General features: G+C 32.0%; 1 protein-coding gene and 1 long non-coding RNA gene across 3 annotated transcripts in view; both read left to right on the plus strand.

The window, feature by feature from the left end:
- The window catches only part of LOC127733305 (neurofilament heavy polypeptide-like), a 33775-nt gene extending 15025 nt beyond the window's left edge, over positions 1-18750 (plus strand). For both annotated transcript variants that reach the window (XM_052242679.1, XM_052242687.1), the window contains exons 8-9: positions 12090-12185; positions 12788-18750. In XM_052242679.1, coding sequence (XP_052098639.1) covers positions 12090-12185; positions 12788-12846 — 155 coding nt within the window. In that variant the 3' untranslated portion in view covers positions 12847-18750. The remainder of the gene's footprint in view (positions 1-12089; positions 12186-12787) is intronic.
- On the plus strand, positions 42-10807 carry LOC127733486 (uncharacterized). The gene is made up of 4 exons (XR_007997108.1): positions 42-444; positions 4840-5036; positions 6407-6534; positions 10305-10807. It is a non-coding gene; the product is annotated as an uncharacterized LOC127733486 (long non-coding RNA).
- Positions 18751-19316: the final 566 nt, after the last annotated feature.

A 19316-nucleotide genomic window follows, 5' to 3' on the forward strand; every position in this document is an offset into this window, starting at 1 on the left:
AATATACCAAATAGTTTAAAGGGTCAAACTTTATGCTCTACTAAAGGGGTGCTCCTATGTAAAGGATGCTTATAAACAAAAGAATTTGTTATTTGTTCATTTATATGTCTTACTTAGTCAGGACTTTAAGCAGTAAATATCATTTTAAAACTGAATTGAGTCAGTAAATTCGGGAAGCTGATTATGCTAAGAAATATTGGATATTGGTCTATTGAATGGGGAAACCAGCATGTACCTATTTGCACATGGATAACTATTCTTCGTGACTATATCCGGGACCGGAGATCGGTTTTTAAAACGCTTGAAAGATTCAGATGAATGATGCAAAGAAGACGCCGGTAGCCAACTGACAACAACTTGAACAAGTACTTGTTTCTGTTTATTTAATGAGACAAACACAATCAAGGAGTTATGAACGCATAGATACTCGAGGAAATAATACAGGTAACTCAAATAAATGATTTAATAGTGCAGAAATAAACAGAAATAGTGAGAATGGTTTTCAACTTTTGACCTGATCAGTTCACAGTTGTAAAACTCCGTTTAAAATAAACACTCATTAGACACACACACATGTATACTCAAAAGTTGATACAAAACAAAAAACTCGATATTGATTTGATATTTATACATTGTATATAGTTTTACCATGACAAATTTACAGATCAACTGATCAAGTTCAATATTTATTCTGTTGAGATGTTTTTCTTTGCATTATGCATAGCAGATTAGCTACATGTATGGTCCTTGGACTTGGAAAATTCAGGCAAATAATCTGTTTTTCACTTTCTTTGTTTGTTATACTTGGAGATATTGATTTGGTAATTGTCATGAATCATGATTGTTGTATAGTTTACCATGACAAGTTGCATATACAATAAGGAATTTAGGGCCCAAAAACTAGGATTTTCTGGTTTCCATACATTAATTTGAATATAATATAAAAATAAGAAGATGTGGTATAATTGCCAAATAGACAACTCTCCATCCGAGATCAAATGACATAGAAGTAAATAACTACAGGTCACGGTACGGCCTTCAATTATGAGCAAATCCCATACATTTCTATGGATCTCTATGAAATTGAACTTCAAGGTTCATACCAAAAAAAGGAAGGTTGGGATTGATTTTGGAGGGTTATGGCCTTAACCATTCAGGAGTTAGCATGGTAAGGCCAGGGTTTTTTAATTTGTTGGTTCGGTCGGTCGAGAATAAAAAGAAAAATAATATCTTTCAAGACAGAAAAAATATATTTCACCTTACTAACAAAATGTTTGGTTTGCTATCTTGTCATCGCTTAAATTCTAGTTCCATGAATAATTATTGCTCAGCTGTTATAAACATAAATATACAATATATGTACATTGTCGGAAAATATATAATTTATTTGTATAAGCTTTAGAAACAGGACGAAAAGCGAGGCTCGCCAAGCTTTTCTCCTGTTTCGTAGCGAATACAAATAAATTTTATATTTTCCGACAATGTACATATATTGTTTTTATCCTGAAATTTACACCCAAAACTTGAAACTTTAGTTGTTAAAATCTAAATCATTGTCTCTAATTATTCAAAGAAATCGACATAGTTTGAACACAGACCGCGAAGAGGACCCCAAAATGAACTGGTACGCAAAAAGAAATATCCACATAACCGCTTGCTCAACATGGAAGCGGGGTAACAGGAGACTTTATTTGTACAAGTACAAATAAAGCAAAAATTTATTTGTGTACCTGTTATTTGTACATTAGTTAGCTGATTGCAGGATAAAATGCATGCCATCATCATACAATTTCCAAATAGGGGGGTTATGTCCAAGGTCATACAATTTCCAAAAAGGTGGGTTATGTCCAAGGACATAGACAAATTAAATCGTTATTTCATGAACAAGAAAAAACAGATCCACCAATTTCAGGAAGACAATACATCAACTGTCAAGATGAAGAACAGGAATAAAAGCCCTGTTCATTGATAATTTTCTATGTTTTCTATGTATTGTGTGCGATTTTGTCCCATGTATATTTACTCCATATCCTTTCATTTTCTATTGGTGAATAATGATCTTCAAGCACGAAAACTAATACATTAAAATTGCAAACACATCATACGAAAATAAGCTTTACCATTCTTGTCAAAAACATAACAGACTTGTCCACTGGAAAGACGAAGATATCAGATTCATGAGTTGTCATGCATTCCCATTTTTGATATCCAAATTTTTTTTTATTATCTATGAAACAAGAAAATTCCAAATTGTTTGTGAATATCTATAATTTACCTTGAAATCTTCCACATTTGGACAGGTCCATTTCATCTATGAGATGATACATCTTACAGATTTATGAAAAAAAAAAGGAAACAAACTTATTGTATTTGGTTTTAAACACAGGTTTCGCTCCGCTGCAAAATTATTTGCGCAAACAACATTTTAAGGTCAATTATGATTGACTTGTCTATTTTTAGATACGACACAATGTGTTATCAATTCTGTTAGTGTTTGATGCATTTCATAAAAAAGAAAATTTGTATTTATATTTCAGGGATAAGGTTTTAAGGTTTTTGTAAGGGTCAGAGGGAATAAAAAGCATGAAATGTCAATTTTATTTTTATTCTGCAAATCAGAAAAACAGGGTCCGCGGATCCGTAAACCAACAAATAAAAAAGCCCTGGCCTAAGGGGCCTAAACAATACTTTTCTAATACACTGTACAAGTTACCTATTTCTTGACCAATTTCAATGAAGTTGAATGCAAAGTCTTGAATTTTTTCGGGTACTTTAATATGCTGAATTAAACTTATCTTGTATTTTAGAGTTTGAATATTTGGATCTGTTTTTAATCAGTCAAGGGACTTACTTTAATGAGTGATTTTCTAAATCACTGATTCAAGTGACATTATGTCCACAAATGTTGGAAGTAAGAGTTGTCATTCTTCAATAATCACCAATTTAAGTTGTACATGTACAAATAAATCACTAGACTAAGTGATTTCATTTATTGTAGCTTTAAATGTATAATACATGCATGGGCTTATTATGTTGCTAAAATTACCAGAACCAACATCTGTGTTTATAGACTGTCCAGTCATGTCAAGTGATAACCTTGTACTGAATCTGGGATATTGACATGAAAATCACTTGTTTAAGTATCATACCTCTATTTATTTTAAAAAATCACTTCTTTAAGTATTATTATTTTAATTAACCCCCCCCCCCCTAATTTCAACACCCCCGAACAGTGAAATTTTGATGGTGAACAGTAAAATTTTATTATCTGTTAAGAAAGGAAAGTTCATTTATTTCAATTTTACTAATAATTAGATATAAACTAAAACTGTATGTTAAAAATGTTGGTAAAACTACAAATTGACAACATTTCTTATTTGCAAATTTTTGTACTTAAATGAGTGATTCATAAATCAGTTATTTCAGAACAACCGGGCCCTGACTGTTAATTGGTCCACATTGTGATCTAAATTGTCAAAACTTAAACTTTGTTGAATGCCATCAAAAATTGAATTATTGACTTTTTTTTTATATGCAGAATCTAACCGTGTATATATATTTGGATTTTTAATTTTGGGTCTGGTTTTCAAATTTGTCTTCATAAAGGCAGGGGTCATGTTTAAAGCATCTGATCTGTATGAAGAATGGTAGGTCCATGACTTGTAATCTAAAAATAAGTCCCCTCCTACATGTCCTAGAAAAGACAGGTCCCGGACCTCAGACTTGCACTATTTTGAACCCATGCATAAATTAAAGGTCCAAACGGCAAAAAATTTAACTTTAATATGTATATTGGTATGACGTTGGCGTCGTCGTCTTCCGAAGACACATTGGTTTTCGCACTCTAACTTTAGTTTAAGTGTATGGATCTCTCTGACATTGTACCACAAGGTTCCATATCACAAAGGGAATGCTGGGATTGATTTTGGGGGTAATTGCCTCCAAATTTTAGGAATTAGGGGCAAAAAAGGGGCAAAAAACAAGCATTTTTCTAGTTTCATGACAATAACTTGTGTGTAAGTGTATGGATCTCTCTGACATTGTACCACAAGGTTCCATATCACAAAGGGAATGCTGGGATTGATTTTGGGGGTAATTGCCTCCAAATTTTAGGAATTAAGGGGCCAAAAAGGGGCAAAAAACAAGCATTTCTCTAGTTTCATGACAATAACTTGTGTGTAAGTGTATGGATCTTTATGAAATTGTACTACAAGGTTTCATATCACAAAGGGAAAGCTGGGTTTGAGTTTTGGGGTAATTGCCTTAAACATTTAGGAATTAGGGGCCAAAAAACAAGCATTTTTCTAGTTCCCAGACAATAACTTGTGTGTAAGTGTATACATGTAGATCTCTCAGAAATTGTACTGCAAGGTACCATACCACAAAAGGAAGGCTGGGATTGAGTTTGGGGGTGATGAATCATAAGGGGGTTCAACATATTTGGGGGGGGGATTTTTTTTTTCCTTTTTTTCTTTAAAATTTTCCATTTTAAATTGGTTAAATCTGATTTTATATATAAAAGCAAATAATAATGATATGGTTTGAATAGGTTAATTAAAATTTTTTAAGTTCTTAGACCACATTCATTCTGTGTCAGAAACCTATGCTGTGTCAAATATTTAATTACAATCCAAATTTAGTGCTGTATCAAGCTTGAATGTTGTGTCCATACTTGCCCCAACTGTTCAGGGTTCGACCTCTGCGGTCGTATCAAGCTGCGCCCCAGCGGAGCATTTTATTCTTTATTGTTCTAAATGATGTTAATAGCAACTTCAATCCATTGCTTTTTGATATTTGATAATACATGCTGTTAATAAAGCACTGTTTTCCTCCTTTCAGCAGTACATTGTATTACAACAAATGGACAGAGGATCCGGAGTTGACTATTGATAGTGACTGATAATGGACTGGAGTAACCTAGCGTCCAATGACTCTGAACATGCCAGACAGTACTGGCATGTGTACATGTATGTCGACAGCCAATTCTAAGTAACCTTAAACGTATACATTGTATATACAAAAGACCTACAATAATGGTATGTGTATCTAGTGGTGCAATCAGGGTTTTGTTTGTGCAATGGGGTTTATAAAGGGGTACTTTGAGGGGCAAAAAGAAAAGAGGGTTTTACTATAGAACCCTATGGGATTTTATTTTTTAAAATTTTCAAATGATTATAAATTGAAAACCGTTTGTGATAGACACAATCTTTTTAATTGAAAATGTTCTAAATGATAAAACCCATTCAATGAAATACAGGGTTAGTCCCCAGGGGTCATCCCCACCCCCTGCCATTTAAGAAAGTTCTAATACCTTGTAATTGGTCAAAATCCCCACCCCTAAATCATATATATTCTGGTTTGTCATGCTAAGAAGGTTTGAATGATATACAGGGTTAGTCCCCAGGGGTCATCCCGACCCCCTGCCATTTGAGAAATTTCTAATATCTTGTAAATGGTCGAGATCCCCACCCCTAAACCATATATATTCTGGTTTGTCATGATAAAGCAAATCAAATGAAATACAGGGTTAGTCCCCAGGGGTCACCCCCACCCTATGCCATTTAAAAAAGTTCTAATATCTTGTAAGTGGTCAAGATCCCCACCCCTTAACCATATATATTCTGGTTTGTCATGCTAAGATGGTTTGAATGATAAACAGGGTTAGTCCCCAGGGGTCATCCCGATCCCCTGCCATTTGAGAAAGTTCTAATATCTTGTAAATGGTCGAGATCCCCACCCCTAAACCATATATATTCTGGTTTGTCATGGTAAAACACATGAAACGAAATACAGGGTTAGTCCCCAGAGGTCACCCCCACCCCATGCCATTTAAGAAAGTTCTGATATCTTGTAAGTGGTCAAGATCCCCACCCCTAAACCATATATATTCTGGTTTGTCATGCTAAGATGGTTTGAATGATATACAGGGTTAGTCCCCAGGGGTCATCCCGACCCCCTGCCATTTGAGAAAGTTCTAATATCTTGTAAATGGTCGAGATCCCCACCCCTAAACCAAATATATTCTGGTTTGTCATGCCAAGATGATTTGAATGATATACAGGGTTAGTCCCCAGGCATCACTAATGCATATAACTTTACTGGACCAAACCAATTTTCACTGGACTTTGCCCCATGTCAGGCGACCCTGGGAATTACGAATTATGGGAGCTTCGTATGGGAGACTTCGTAACAGCATCCTGTAACAATCATTTCTTGTTTAATACCAGTATTGGTAATATAAATTTTTTAAAAATCTGACACTTATTTTCTCTCTTGTTAAATATTTTTTTTGAAATATTCACCAACATGACCAAGAGAGAACTGTATTGCCAATTTATTTTTATCGGAAAGCAGTGCATCAGGTTCAGGTGTTTTACATGATAATCACAGGAATTTAAATTTTCAGAATTAGCTCCTGAGATGTCAGTGGAATGGAAGTAATACACATCATATGTTTCAATGAAATTAACATGATTAATGATGGGATAAGACGTAGAGAAGATCCTATAGCTACAGTACATGTACATGTAACTGGTATGTATATTTGTTACAGTATTAATAGTCCAAATGGTATAACAATAACGAAAATACTGAATTCCAAGGCAATGTCAAAAAAGGGAAGTCCATGCATATGGTAGTGGCTGCTGGGTTTTACCATTTGTATTATTAAGCTTTACAATGTATATTTCATAGGGTAGTAGACTTGGATGTTTCATAAATTGTATACAGATTCCTTTTGTTACAATGTTTCTGTCCTTCATATGTTGGTTGGCCATGTTAGATCACATTTTAATGGTTGAGCGACTGCTTGAAAAAAAGTTAAGGTTTTTATACGACCGCAAAAATTGAAAATCGTATATTGGTATCACGTTGTCGGCGTCGGCGTCCACCCCCCTTTTTTTTTTTTGAAAACTTATAAACAGTCAGGATCCCCACCCCGAAACCATATATATTCTTGTATGGGACAATAAAACAAATCAAATGAAATAAAAGGCCAGTCCCCTGGGGTCACCCCACCCCCTCCTGTTTGAGAACTTGTAAATGGTCGAGATCCCCACCCCTAATTCATATATATTCTTGTATGGGACAATAAAACAAATCAAATGAAATATAGGGAAAGTCCATGGGGGTAACCCCCACCCCCCTTCTTTTTGATAACTTGTAAACGGTCGAGATCCCCACCCCTAAACCATATATATTCTTGAATGGGACAATAAAATAAATCAAATGAAATTGAGGGAAAGTCCCCTGGGGTAACCCCCACCCCCCTTCTTTTTGAAAACTTGTAAATTGTAAAGATCCCCAACCCGAAACCATATACATTCTTGTATGGGACAATAAAACCAATCAAATGAAATATAAGGTGAGTCCCCTTGGGTCACCCCCACCCCCCTCCTGTTTAAGAACTTGTAAACGGTCGAGTTTTTCATTATTAATAAGATAATACCACATTGAGGTCCAAAGGGTCCTAAATTAAACTTTTGTTTAATTTCATCAAAAATTTAATTCTTTGGTTCTTTGATATGCTGTTTCTAACAATGTTTGAGTGTTAAATCATATCTAATTTTAGAGAACTTAGCCATCACTGGTTGTTGTTATTATATTATTGATTATAATTTGAAAAATTGCTTCATCTCTTATTTTAGAGAACTATTTATCCAGTTTGAGTTATTTCCATTTGCACAGAAAATATTATGGATAAAATTAACCTGTGTTTCATTTCAACATAAATTAAATATATATATAGGGTTCTTCAAATGCTGAATCAAAACTCTATTTAAATATTAGATTTTTAGGCCCAGTTTTCAAGTTGGTCCAAATCAGGGTCCAAAATTAAACTTTGAATTTATGGGGTTCTTTGAAATGCTGAATCTAACCATATATTGAGAGATTTTGGATTGTGGGCTCCTTTATCAAATTGGTCCACATTGAGGTCCAAAGGGTCCTAGATTAAACTTTTGTCTGATTTCATCAAAAATTGAATTTAGGGGTTCTTTGATATGCTGATTCTAATATGTACTTAGATTTTGGATATCGGACCAGAATAGGTATTTAAATGTCCAATTTCAAATATATCAGTTCTTTGACTACATTCATTTTGTGTCACAAACCTATGATTTGTCAAATATTCAATCACAATCCAAATTCAGAGCTGTTTTAAGTTTAAATGTAGTGTCCATACTTGCTCAACTGTTCAGGGTTCGACCTCTGCAGGAAAATCCGGTTTGCTGTCTCTCTGACAGCCTCTTGTTTGACAATATTCTGGTCTCAAAGCAAAATATATAGATTCAGTGTAAGACTTTTAGTTTTTAGGGACAATTTCAAAAGACCAATATGTAGGACAAAGCAAAAAATGTTTCAGTTTGCAGAAAAACCTTTTATACCTGTCAATTATGTTTTTTTCAAATTAAGTTAAGAGGGGGCTGATTATCATTGATATAACTATGTCAAGTCAGTTTTTATAACACATTTCAATTACAACTTGATGTAGTTCCTAACTGGGATACAATTTAAAGTAGTTTGTAATAGACAAAAGGTCCTTAAATATAATAAAACTCGAAGTTTAAAACATAATTACTAAATTACAAATAGAATGCAACACTAATAGAATAGTCATAAAGAAGGGCAATCAATGAACAAAAGACAAACCCGGGAACAGATAAAACACAAAACGACAAACATTATAGACAATCAACAATGAAAAATAAAAATAAATGAGAAAAATGGATCTAAAAAAACAGGGGCTACGTCAGAGGGTGAACAGTACTTGCTTCTTGCAAGACACTTGCCGTGAAAACAATTTGATATGAAGACAAGCTTTTGTTTTGAAATTTCCAACATGAGGCATTTGCCTCAATGTAGTTACGGCCCTGTAATAAAAGTGAGGTAAATGTTCACGAGACAATATACCTCAAGTGAAACGAAACCCATTTTCAAACATTTCAAATACATTAATATTTATATTATTAAAAGATTTGGGAAGTTTTTCCTGAAAAAAATATAAAAAAAAAACAAATTTTGGAAGAATCTGGTGCCATCTCATACTTCAAAATAGCATTTATAAAATGGCTTAAAAGACCTGCCAAGTTATTTTCAATACATTGTAAGTCAGGTTATTTATTTTCAAAATGGTCAATTGACCTGATAAGGAGTTATTGCCCTTTAAAGTCAAATTTAACAATTTTTCGTAATTTTTTTTAATTTACAAAAGTCTTCTCCTGAAACAACAGAGACAAATAAACCAAACTTGGCCACAATCATCATTAGGGTATCTAGTTTTTAAAAACATGGCAGATATGGCTAAAAATAGAACATAGAGGGAAAATGCAGTTTTTGACTTATATCTCTGAAACTAAAGCAAAAGTATAACGGTTGCATTATTTCATGCATCAATTGTAAATAAAAATATCAGGTGAGAGATACAGGCTCCTTGGAGCCTCTAGTTTGGTGTATGCAATAATTGAACATGTTGTAAGGTGCACATGTCTGTCTGGCTTGGTTTATCTGAACTTGACCTTAATATTTGCTTGACAGTATATTTTCATGAATCATTGGTAATGTTAAGTTTATTTAATACTTATCGTAAACTTATAATTATTCTTATATCTTTAGGACAAGCACCATAAAACAGTGGGGACATAAAAATACCTGGAGTCCGTCTATCCCTTTGGCCTTATAACCGCTCTCACTTGCATGTCTTGTACAATTCTTGTCAAATTTTTAGGAAACTTATTTTGATTGGTTATATCAACAATGTCTGACAAGTTTTAAAATCAGTGCCAATCAATCATTTTTAAAAGAGTTATGCCCCTTGGAAACATTAATTATTTGGAAAATTGCATTGTTAGGGCTCTTGTGTACAATTCTTGCCAGAATTTTATGAAATTAATATTAAATAGGTTTATATCATCAGAATGATCAGAGCATTTTGATTTTCATCTGTAATGTTTACAAATTCCAGGTTTCATGGCAAATTTCAACCATTATAAACCTCCACAACCTCCATAGCGGTGGTAATCAAAAAGTAGTGCAGCAACAAACAACAACTATTAATATTCCACTCCAATTTATCCGACACACAATATACATGTATGATTATATACATAGATATAAGAAGATGTGGTATGAGTGCCAATGAGACAACTCTCCATCCAAGTCACAATTTATAAAAGTATATATATATATGTACCCGGTAAGTTTGGATATTAAATTGATGTTATCATTTTTGCTTGAATGGTAAGGCAATATTTAATTTGATGTATATTTTACAAAATAATATATGCTGGGTTTTTTTTTTATTACAGCAAATGTATTCCAAGAGTTTATGGCTGATTATGCAACTACAGGATTTTATCATTGAAGCAACATCTTAGAAGGATAAGTGCAAATGTATGAAGGAATCCTTGTGTACAAATACATGTAGCAATTACATGCAGGAGAGGACACTTAAACATTACTAACATGTAGTCATGATATTGGAGTGGTGCATTCTAGAAATCTAAACACCTGGAATTAAATATTGTGTATATTTTTTTTCAAGCACAAGTACCTTCAGCATATAATACAATTCATATTCAAATTATTGTGTCAACATGACAGTTACTTTCTAAAAATGGAAAATGCTTGTTTTAAAATGAATTTTATATAAATATTTTAAATAACAAGAATTTTTAGCTTATTGTGAAGCCAAACTTTGAGATCTTTTAATGGTATATGCCTGTTGTTTGTCAACATTTATTTTCTTTTTGACTTCGCCTTAAGATCAGTGTTAATATGAAAAACTGAAAACCATATATGAAATAAGAAGGAAATGGTTGTAAATAACAGCAAGACTTTCAATATGGTATATCAAATATATTTCACAGAACTTTCTATTTCAGTTTATTAATACAATGAGATATGAGGTATAAATCAATCAGACAGTAATACAACAACAAAAACACATGAAAGGCATTAAGGTGCTAACATACAGTCCTCAACAATAGACAGGTGTCTAAACAAGATGTCATGATCTGTTTAATTGACCAGAGTACATGAGTATGTGGCAGGGTGAACTACCTTTTTTCTTCAAAACTCTCATAAGAAGAATTGGCATCTTTTGCAAGTAAGACTTTTCCATAATGTGATTGGAATGTCTCAAAACTGATGAACACAAAAAGACTTATACATACATATTAAAAATGAAATATACATCAGTGCATACATCTTCTTTAAATGAATCACCTTCCATACATCAAATTAAAACAAATATTGAGACTTGAATACAACAAAAAATGTTGTAGGAGTGAACCATGGTGCCCTGGATATTTGTTTGTCTTCTTGGTTTTATTGCATCTTATCTGCTGCATTGAAGATATTGTGAGTTGGAGTTGATGAATAAATATTATTTGTATTGTTTAGGACCAAGAAATTTAAGATACAAAGAGAAAGTAAAATAGAATGGAAGTATGAATACATCCTCAAGACCAAGAAGAATATTTATATATATCAAAATAGAATGTGTACTAGATTAGCATTTACTTATCTAAAATATGCTCAAATACTTTGAAATTTGTGTGATTGAGACTCAATTCACCTTAATTTCATTTTAAAAAAATAATGTGAAAGCTCGATTCACATTAATTTCACGTGAAACAATTAACGTGAATTTCACGTGAAAGCTCGATTCACGTTAATTTCATGTGAAAAATTTCACGTGAATATCACGTGAAAGCTCGATTCACGTGAAATTCACGTAAATTTAACGTGAGTTTCACGTGAAAAATTTCACGTGAGTTTCATGTATAAGCTCGTTTGAGGTGAATCTCACGTGAAAAATTTCATGTGAAATTCACGTGATTTTCACGTGAAATTTACGTGAACAAAATTTGCCTGTGTACCATACCAGACAGTAGCTTTTATTATCTCAATAGTTACTTTTATAAGAGATTATTGATTGCATAACTTAACTGATCAGCTATTTGTAATGGAGGAACATTTGATAGCCTTTAAAGCAATTTGTCTGATCACATAAAGACTTAAGTCAATAATTTTTGTCATTTGAAGTTAAAATTTCTATACAATGTGCTTTAAACAAACATTTGTTTCAGATGTGGAACCAGTGAAGTCCTCTCCAGTGGACAGTGATAAAAATTCATCAGAAAATACTGGATCTGACATGTCTGTCTCTTTTGATGAACTTGGAGGTAATTGTTATATATGTTTAATATAGATATCAGAAAGTACTGGATCTGACACGTCTGTCTCTTTTGATGAACTTGGAGGTAATTGTTATATCAGATGTGGATCCAGGATTTTGAAAAAGGGGGGCCGGGGTCCCAAACTAGGCAACCTTTGGAGTGTCTATACTTCAACCATATTTTGAGCTAAAAAAGGGCGGGAGGGGGCCTAACATTTTAAGATGAACATGTCACTCTAAGTAAATGGACAACTATATATGTTGTATAAAATCATTGTAAGATAGACGTGTCACTCTTAGTAAAAGAACAACTTTATATGTTGTTTGAAATTATTGTAAGATGGACATGTCACTCTAAGTGAATGGACAGCTATCTCTATGTTGTATAAAATCATTGTAAGATGGACATGTCACTCTTAGTAAAAGAACAACTTTACATAATGATATAATGTATGAAATTATTGTAAGATAGACAAGTCCATGTGTCAATGGTCATCTGACATTTAACATTGTTTTTCATTGGTCTTTGATCAATATTAGGTTTTTGTCAGGGGAGACATTTTAGCGTGTCCACTCTTATAATTTACATGTTTTATGGTTCTATTTTAGATTCCTGGGTAGAAGCTAAACCAAAGAGTAAAAAGAAGAAAGCAAGACGTGAGAATTAAGTAGAAACCATTCCTGTGATACAGGTGTAAAGTGCTACAGAGCCAAGGCCAGTCATAAGATAGAGAACCCCTCAAGTCTGATATTAAGTTGGACTTATTTTGTTTTGTTATACATGTAACAAAAACAAAGCTAAAATATTTAAATGGCCTAGGTTTCCAATGTCAGAAATTTGTTTATGTTTACGTTATTTTCTGTTAGCTTTTTTTGACATTTTTACATCCTATTGATTGACATTTTTACGTTTTTGTGAGGACCATTTTTTCCAAGCTTCTTTTTCTTTGAATCCATAGATATGTTTTTTCGTTACTTAAAGTATGAGTACTCAGTTTTGTTTCGAGGGGACATACTAGTAGTTTTATTGGTAGTGCTTGTCAGATAAACTATGGTATTATAGAAGTATTACATTTTAGTTGATGAATTTGCAAAACATTTGATTCTACGCACACTAAAAAATACCAAAGAATCCATGACACATTTTTATATTTTTTATTGAGTTAAATAATTTTCAAAACAGACATGATGTTTTAGAATCAATGAAATGAGAAGAATTTTCAGGGACCTTTTTAGTTTTACTTTATGGTCAGGTATATGTTGTTTCTCATAGTTAAAAATTTAGAAGTCGTCTGTAATGCTCCATCTCCTTTGGATGAAAATGAATGATTGAAGTAACAAGTTCATTTCTAGAATTACCTCTAAAAAATTCAGATGTTATTTCACAATTACAGTATTGGCAAATGTCAAGTCCTCTGACACCGACCAGATAGCAAAGTTCCTGCCAGCAAGTTTAATACAATATATTTATATCTAGTCTAATGTAGTTGGAAAAGTTATAGGTGATTGTGTTGTTCAAACAGGAGCAATTTTGTTGAAGATTGTGGATTGAATTTGAAAATAATACCTAATATTTTAATTCATGTGTAGTGTTTTCTTCCTTCAGAAAGAAAAATACAAAATTCTAATTGCAAAATTCAAGTTGAATTTTAAATTAGATATAAATGCAATGAAAAATAGTCAAAAATATAGATCAACATTAAAGAAAAATTATTATAAAGAAATGAATCATACATTATTCATATACCTTTTTTTTTTATTATACTTCTTTTTACCATTATGAAATACTTGGTGCAGGGATCAATGTATGCCATGTCAGGTTAGCCTGTTTTTAAAATTGGTTGAGTGGCAGTAATTTTAAAATGAATAAGGGTAGGCTTATTACTGGTGCTATGTAAACATCTAGTCTGTAATTACAGCAATATTTGTATCTCATATCATAACAGATGTTTCATAACACTGACAAAACTTTTAACACATATCTTAAATTTAGGTCAAATACTTTCAATGACAATGCATATAAAGGTTCACAATTATTATTCATACTGATATTTTGAGTTGGATGGTAGAACAATTAACTCTGTGTAGCAGTGCTTCAAGCAATTTGACCACCAGATTCTGGTTTAATACCACCATTTAATTTCTTACATTTTCATTTCTATAAATACACCATTAAATTATATGAAAGACAAAGAAAGATCTTGTAAAATTTATTGTTATAATAGATTAAGAACTCCATTATAAGTTTCAGAAGTTCATTGGAAGGTGTAGAAATGATCAAGTTTTGTGTCATGAAAGATTACTGATATCTGTCTGATTGCGTCCATTTATATAATTCCTGGAAACAAGTTTTTTCAAAGGACTTGAGCAAATGTACAAGGAGCTGCTGGACAGTTCATAATGAAATAGATTTTAAAAAAGGACACAAATATTATTAATAATGATTTTTAAAGATGTATAATGTATATAGAATTAGTAAAGGGAAATAAAATTGAAGAGTAATAATTGCACCAGAAATTGTTTTAGTATAATTTCCTAATATCAGGAACTCTTGAGTTTGCTTTAGTTTACACAGAAACTTTTCCCAGGAGAATTATGACTCCGTCCTTCGGAAGTGTGGTTGTGATGGATGATCGATATCTTATTCTTGTGTGTTAAAGACTGGCATTATCCAGGTAACTGTGATTACAAAGAGATTGTGTCCCTTGAAAATTCCTTGAAAATTTTAAGTTCCTTGCTGAACTTAAGAAAGGTAGGATTCTTTCCTGATGTTTGTCAGATTTAGTGAGGTGAGAAACATGGATTGTTTATATTATAAGTATGTCTGAAATTTCAGATTAATACTATTTCAACATAAGTTTTTTACATCAAATTTGGGCTTTATATAAAAGAAAATAAGCTACTGATAATAAGGGCACAATTTTATTTGGTAGTTTCCTTAAATCTAATTTCTTATAGTTGTTGAATTTTTTGCTATCTCCTGGTTGAATTTTGTTATGTATGCTTCAATGAGGTGTTGGGGAAACAGAACATATTTGCAAGTTATGTCGTAGTTAAAAAAATAATTTCCAGTGATAATCAAGGGAACTTAGTGACATTGCATAGACAAATCAGATTACAGTTGAATCTTAGTTCAGATTTTAAAACTGACTGGTTGAAGAAAATTCTTCTGTTGCTCCTGTAATATGATGCATTGATAAAGGAAATTATGATTACTGAATCAATTAACTACAATTTTCAAAATGTTTTATTGATAAAAAATAACTTGCTCTGTAAGAGTTAAACTCTGAAACTTTTCAGGAGTAATTGAAGATCTGTTTTTTTATTGAAAGGGACACTAGTAGAAGCTTCAAATTTAATCTATTAATTTTCACTGATCAATCATATGTAGTTTACCAATATACTTTAGTTATAATTGATAATAAGGAGAGAAAAGTAGAAGGTTTTATTTAATAATTAATTGTATGTTATAAGCGAGTTTAGCATCATGTGCTTGATGTTCATAATTGAGAGGGGGTGAATGTGTTGGTATAGGGTATAAATGAATGAACGGTAGAATGTGGACCAAATTATTTTTGTATATATAATTACTAATATATTATGTATATGTATGTCAAATTATATCAAACATGTCAGATCTTCCATACTTATTGTTATTTTTATTTCTCTATAAAAATTGTTATATTTTTTTGATTTTTAATATGACCATACATGTGCATGAAGTTGATATGATGTCCAGCATTTCTGTTGTCTTATTCAGACCTCATAGTGCAGCTTGTATTGTCAGATGAAAGGTGCATACCAGTATATATTGCTTTCACATTTGTAAATTTTATTAAAGAGGAAATTGTTATTTATATTAATTTATATACAAGAATGTGCAAAAAGTCAATTACATATTGAAACAAATAGTTACTAAACATCAGGAAATTTTAAGCATTTTAGCTTTATATGTTAAGGTTCAGATTCACAGATTTAAAAATACAAATGTTTAGCAAGTGCTTTTTATGTACAATTACTTTTGGTATTAATCTGGTATGTTTTTGAAATGAATTAACTTTACTAAAACACTGAAAAATTAACGTAAATATAGCAATGATCGTCAAAGAGGAAGTGGGTGAACTAGAAGTATCCATCTGTTCACAATGATAATAGGATTATGTCTTAGACATACCATAACCAGTGAACATCTACTGAAAAAATCTATCAAATTACAGAATATTTATTTTTGTTTGTATGTCAGATTTGTTTGAGGGTGCTTATGATTATAAATATCTTTTCGGGAGATTTATCTTCTGGAACAGGTGAAAGTGTTGATGCAGAGTTTGACAATAACCTAATTGAATGATTAGCTGGAAAAACTTAGGAAGCATAATGTTAAATAACATCAATATTTAAAACTAAAATAGTGTAATACAGACAGGAGGGTCGTAATGGGGGTATCTTCATGACGAATAACGGTAAAATATCTTGCAAAATGACGTTAACAGTAATTTTTGGTGCATGACAATAAAATGTACATTTTCTTTTTGATGATAAAAGAATCGACTGATTTTGACGAATCTTGTTAAATTCTTTCCAAAAATAACGGTTACGGTTAATTATTTGTGACCTCTGACGAATCACGATAAGGATACTTTGATAAAAAAACGATAAAATTTTAACCAATTTGACTCTAACGGTAGCCGAAAATTACCGTTAGACGCCTGGCGGTAAAGGGCATTCCTATCCTCAGACACTCATCATAAAACTCTGTGATTGTTGTCAAACTCTGTATAAACTTATTTTAAGAAGTAATGGTGCATAGTCCTTCATTGTTGTTGTCTTCCAATAATATCATGTTTATATCAGTCATTACAAACACTACATTCCATATCACAAATATTCCAGCTTTGAGTGTAGGAATTTGCTTGGTAATGGAAAAATGCTTTTATTTCATCTGCTGTCATGACTGTTTAGCATTGTATGTATGTAACCTATTATATGAAATGTGACCAGAGCAGCCAAAAATTATTTCATATTTATGAGATCAGGGTTTAAAATAATTTAATATTTAAATCCCAGGATTCTTTATTGTAATGGAAGGACTTGTCATGTTTTCAAATCAGATTCAAATTATCTTCTTGTGCATATATTTGAAATATGTTTGATTCTACTATGAATAGAAAGGTCAAACTTGTATACACTGTATTTACACAACTATTTTCTGATGAATTGAACACCTGAAAGAATCAAGACCAGGATCAAGACCAGGATTAAAAAAATGGTTGAACCCCTGAAAATAGACTTTTCCATTAGTGTACATTAAAGTGAAAACAGAAAACAGCTGCCAAAATATGAATTTATTTTATTTTTTCAAGATTTCGTCTTGCAAGTCTTATTTGAAATATTTTGATTACATTTGCATGGACTATTATTTTTAGGCATTAATTCTCAATGTAGTTTAATTTGTTTCTAACGTCAAGTATAGGGCTCCTTTGTTTTGTGTTTATTCCTCTTGCCAATTATTCTGTTGATATTACATACAAATTTTCAGTAAGCTCATAAAATATATGTTTTACACAAAAATTAATGCAAGTTCCTTTAATCTCAATCTCAGTCATACATACACCTATAAAATATTCAGTGCATTACCTTGTTACTTATGAATTTATATCACATCTTTACTTTTTAAGATTGCATACTATTTATTGACATGTTTTGAGAGGTTAATTAGTATTTACAACACACATTATAACCACATTAACTTACTTTGTCATTGTAGGAAGCCTCTGTCTCTTACATTTCTAATGTTTAAGTAATCATATACAATGAAGATAAAATTTGAATAAGTTCTACAAAAGCATGAACTGTTTGTCAGGAAATTTGCACTTCAGTCTCAGTGATGTCTTCAATCAGACTGAAATTCAGCTTCTAACCTTGTCTTCAATGTCAGTTTTAAATGCAGTGCTCGGCAAAACTTCCTAACAAATTGAAGAGCAAACTTTTGGTGAATGTAAATTCAGAAATTATTGCATGTATTTATGCGAGATAAAATATTGCAGTTGCAGGAAAAGCTGCATACAGAAATATGTCTTGGATTATTATTCGCATTTATAAAAACCTTGCATTGATTTCTGAATTTACAGTATTGTGAAAAAGATCTAATGCACCAGATTTTTTAGTATATGAAATGTAATGTCTCTAGCAACTTTATAAGTTTTGCAGGGTTTGTCTGAAGTTTTGTGTGCAAAAAAATCATGAAGCAGTAAAGTAAATTTTGTATGTTTTAATATGAAAGAACTTAAATATTTAAATTTTAAAGAGGATATTTAACTGCAGATATTATTTTGTTGCAAAAAATTTATATTTTTTGTTTTGTTTAGGATTTTATAAATGACTAGTGAAAGCTTCATTGTTAAGTGATAGAAGAAAAAGGTAATATATGAAAGATTTTAAAGTAATCATGTAACTATGGAAACAGGGTGTTTCAAGGGGAGATAATTCTAAGTCAGAAAGTGCAATGTTAATCATGATATTTCTTGTTATTGTTAGTCATTGTACTGAGAAATGAAATAAAAACTAATGTTTTATTTGTTTGGTTACTTGTCTATTTTAACAAATGGTCAAAAGAATCAACAAGGCCACCGATGTATGATGAAGGTATTTTGAGCCTTTCTTGAATTTATACAAGTTCTAGGGCTCACTCTTAAACCACAGAAATCATAGAGAAAAGGGCTTTTGATGGTCAAATTATTGTAAGAGTTGACCACTGGAAACTCATTTTTGTCTCGCCTTGACGGAGTCAAAAAGCGAGACATAGGTATGCTGTTTCCGGTGTCGGCGATGGCGACGGCGTCAACAATGTATAAGTTTGTGATTAGGTCTAGTTCATGGTGAACCACTAGTGGTAGGTCAATGACATTTGGTATGCAGTTGTATTAGTATTGGCACATCTTATTACCATGGAGATTATTTGGCCCCGCCCCCTCAGTCAAGGTCTATTGACTGAAACTTTTCATAGTTAACATGTATTAGTTTGTGATTAGGTCAATTTATGGGGAACCACTAGTGGTAGATCAATGATATTTGGTATGCAGTTGTATAAGCATGGGCATATCTCATTTCCATGAAGATTATTTGGCTCCTTCCCCTTTGT

The sequence above is a fragment of the Mytilus californianus genome, unplaced genomic scaffold (genome assembly GCF_021869535.1).
Source record: "Mytilus californianus isolate M0D057914Y unplaced genomic scaffold, xbMytCali1.0.p SCAF_1, whole genome shotgun sequence".
NCBI lineage: Eukaryota > Metazoa > Mollusca > Bivalvia > Mytilida > Mytilidae > Mytilus > Mytilus californianus.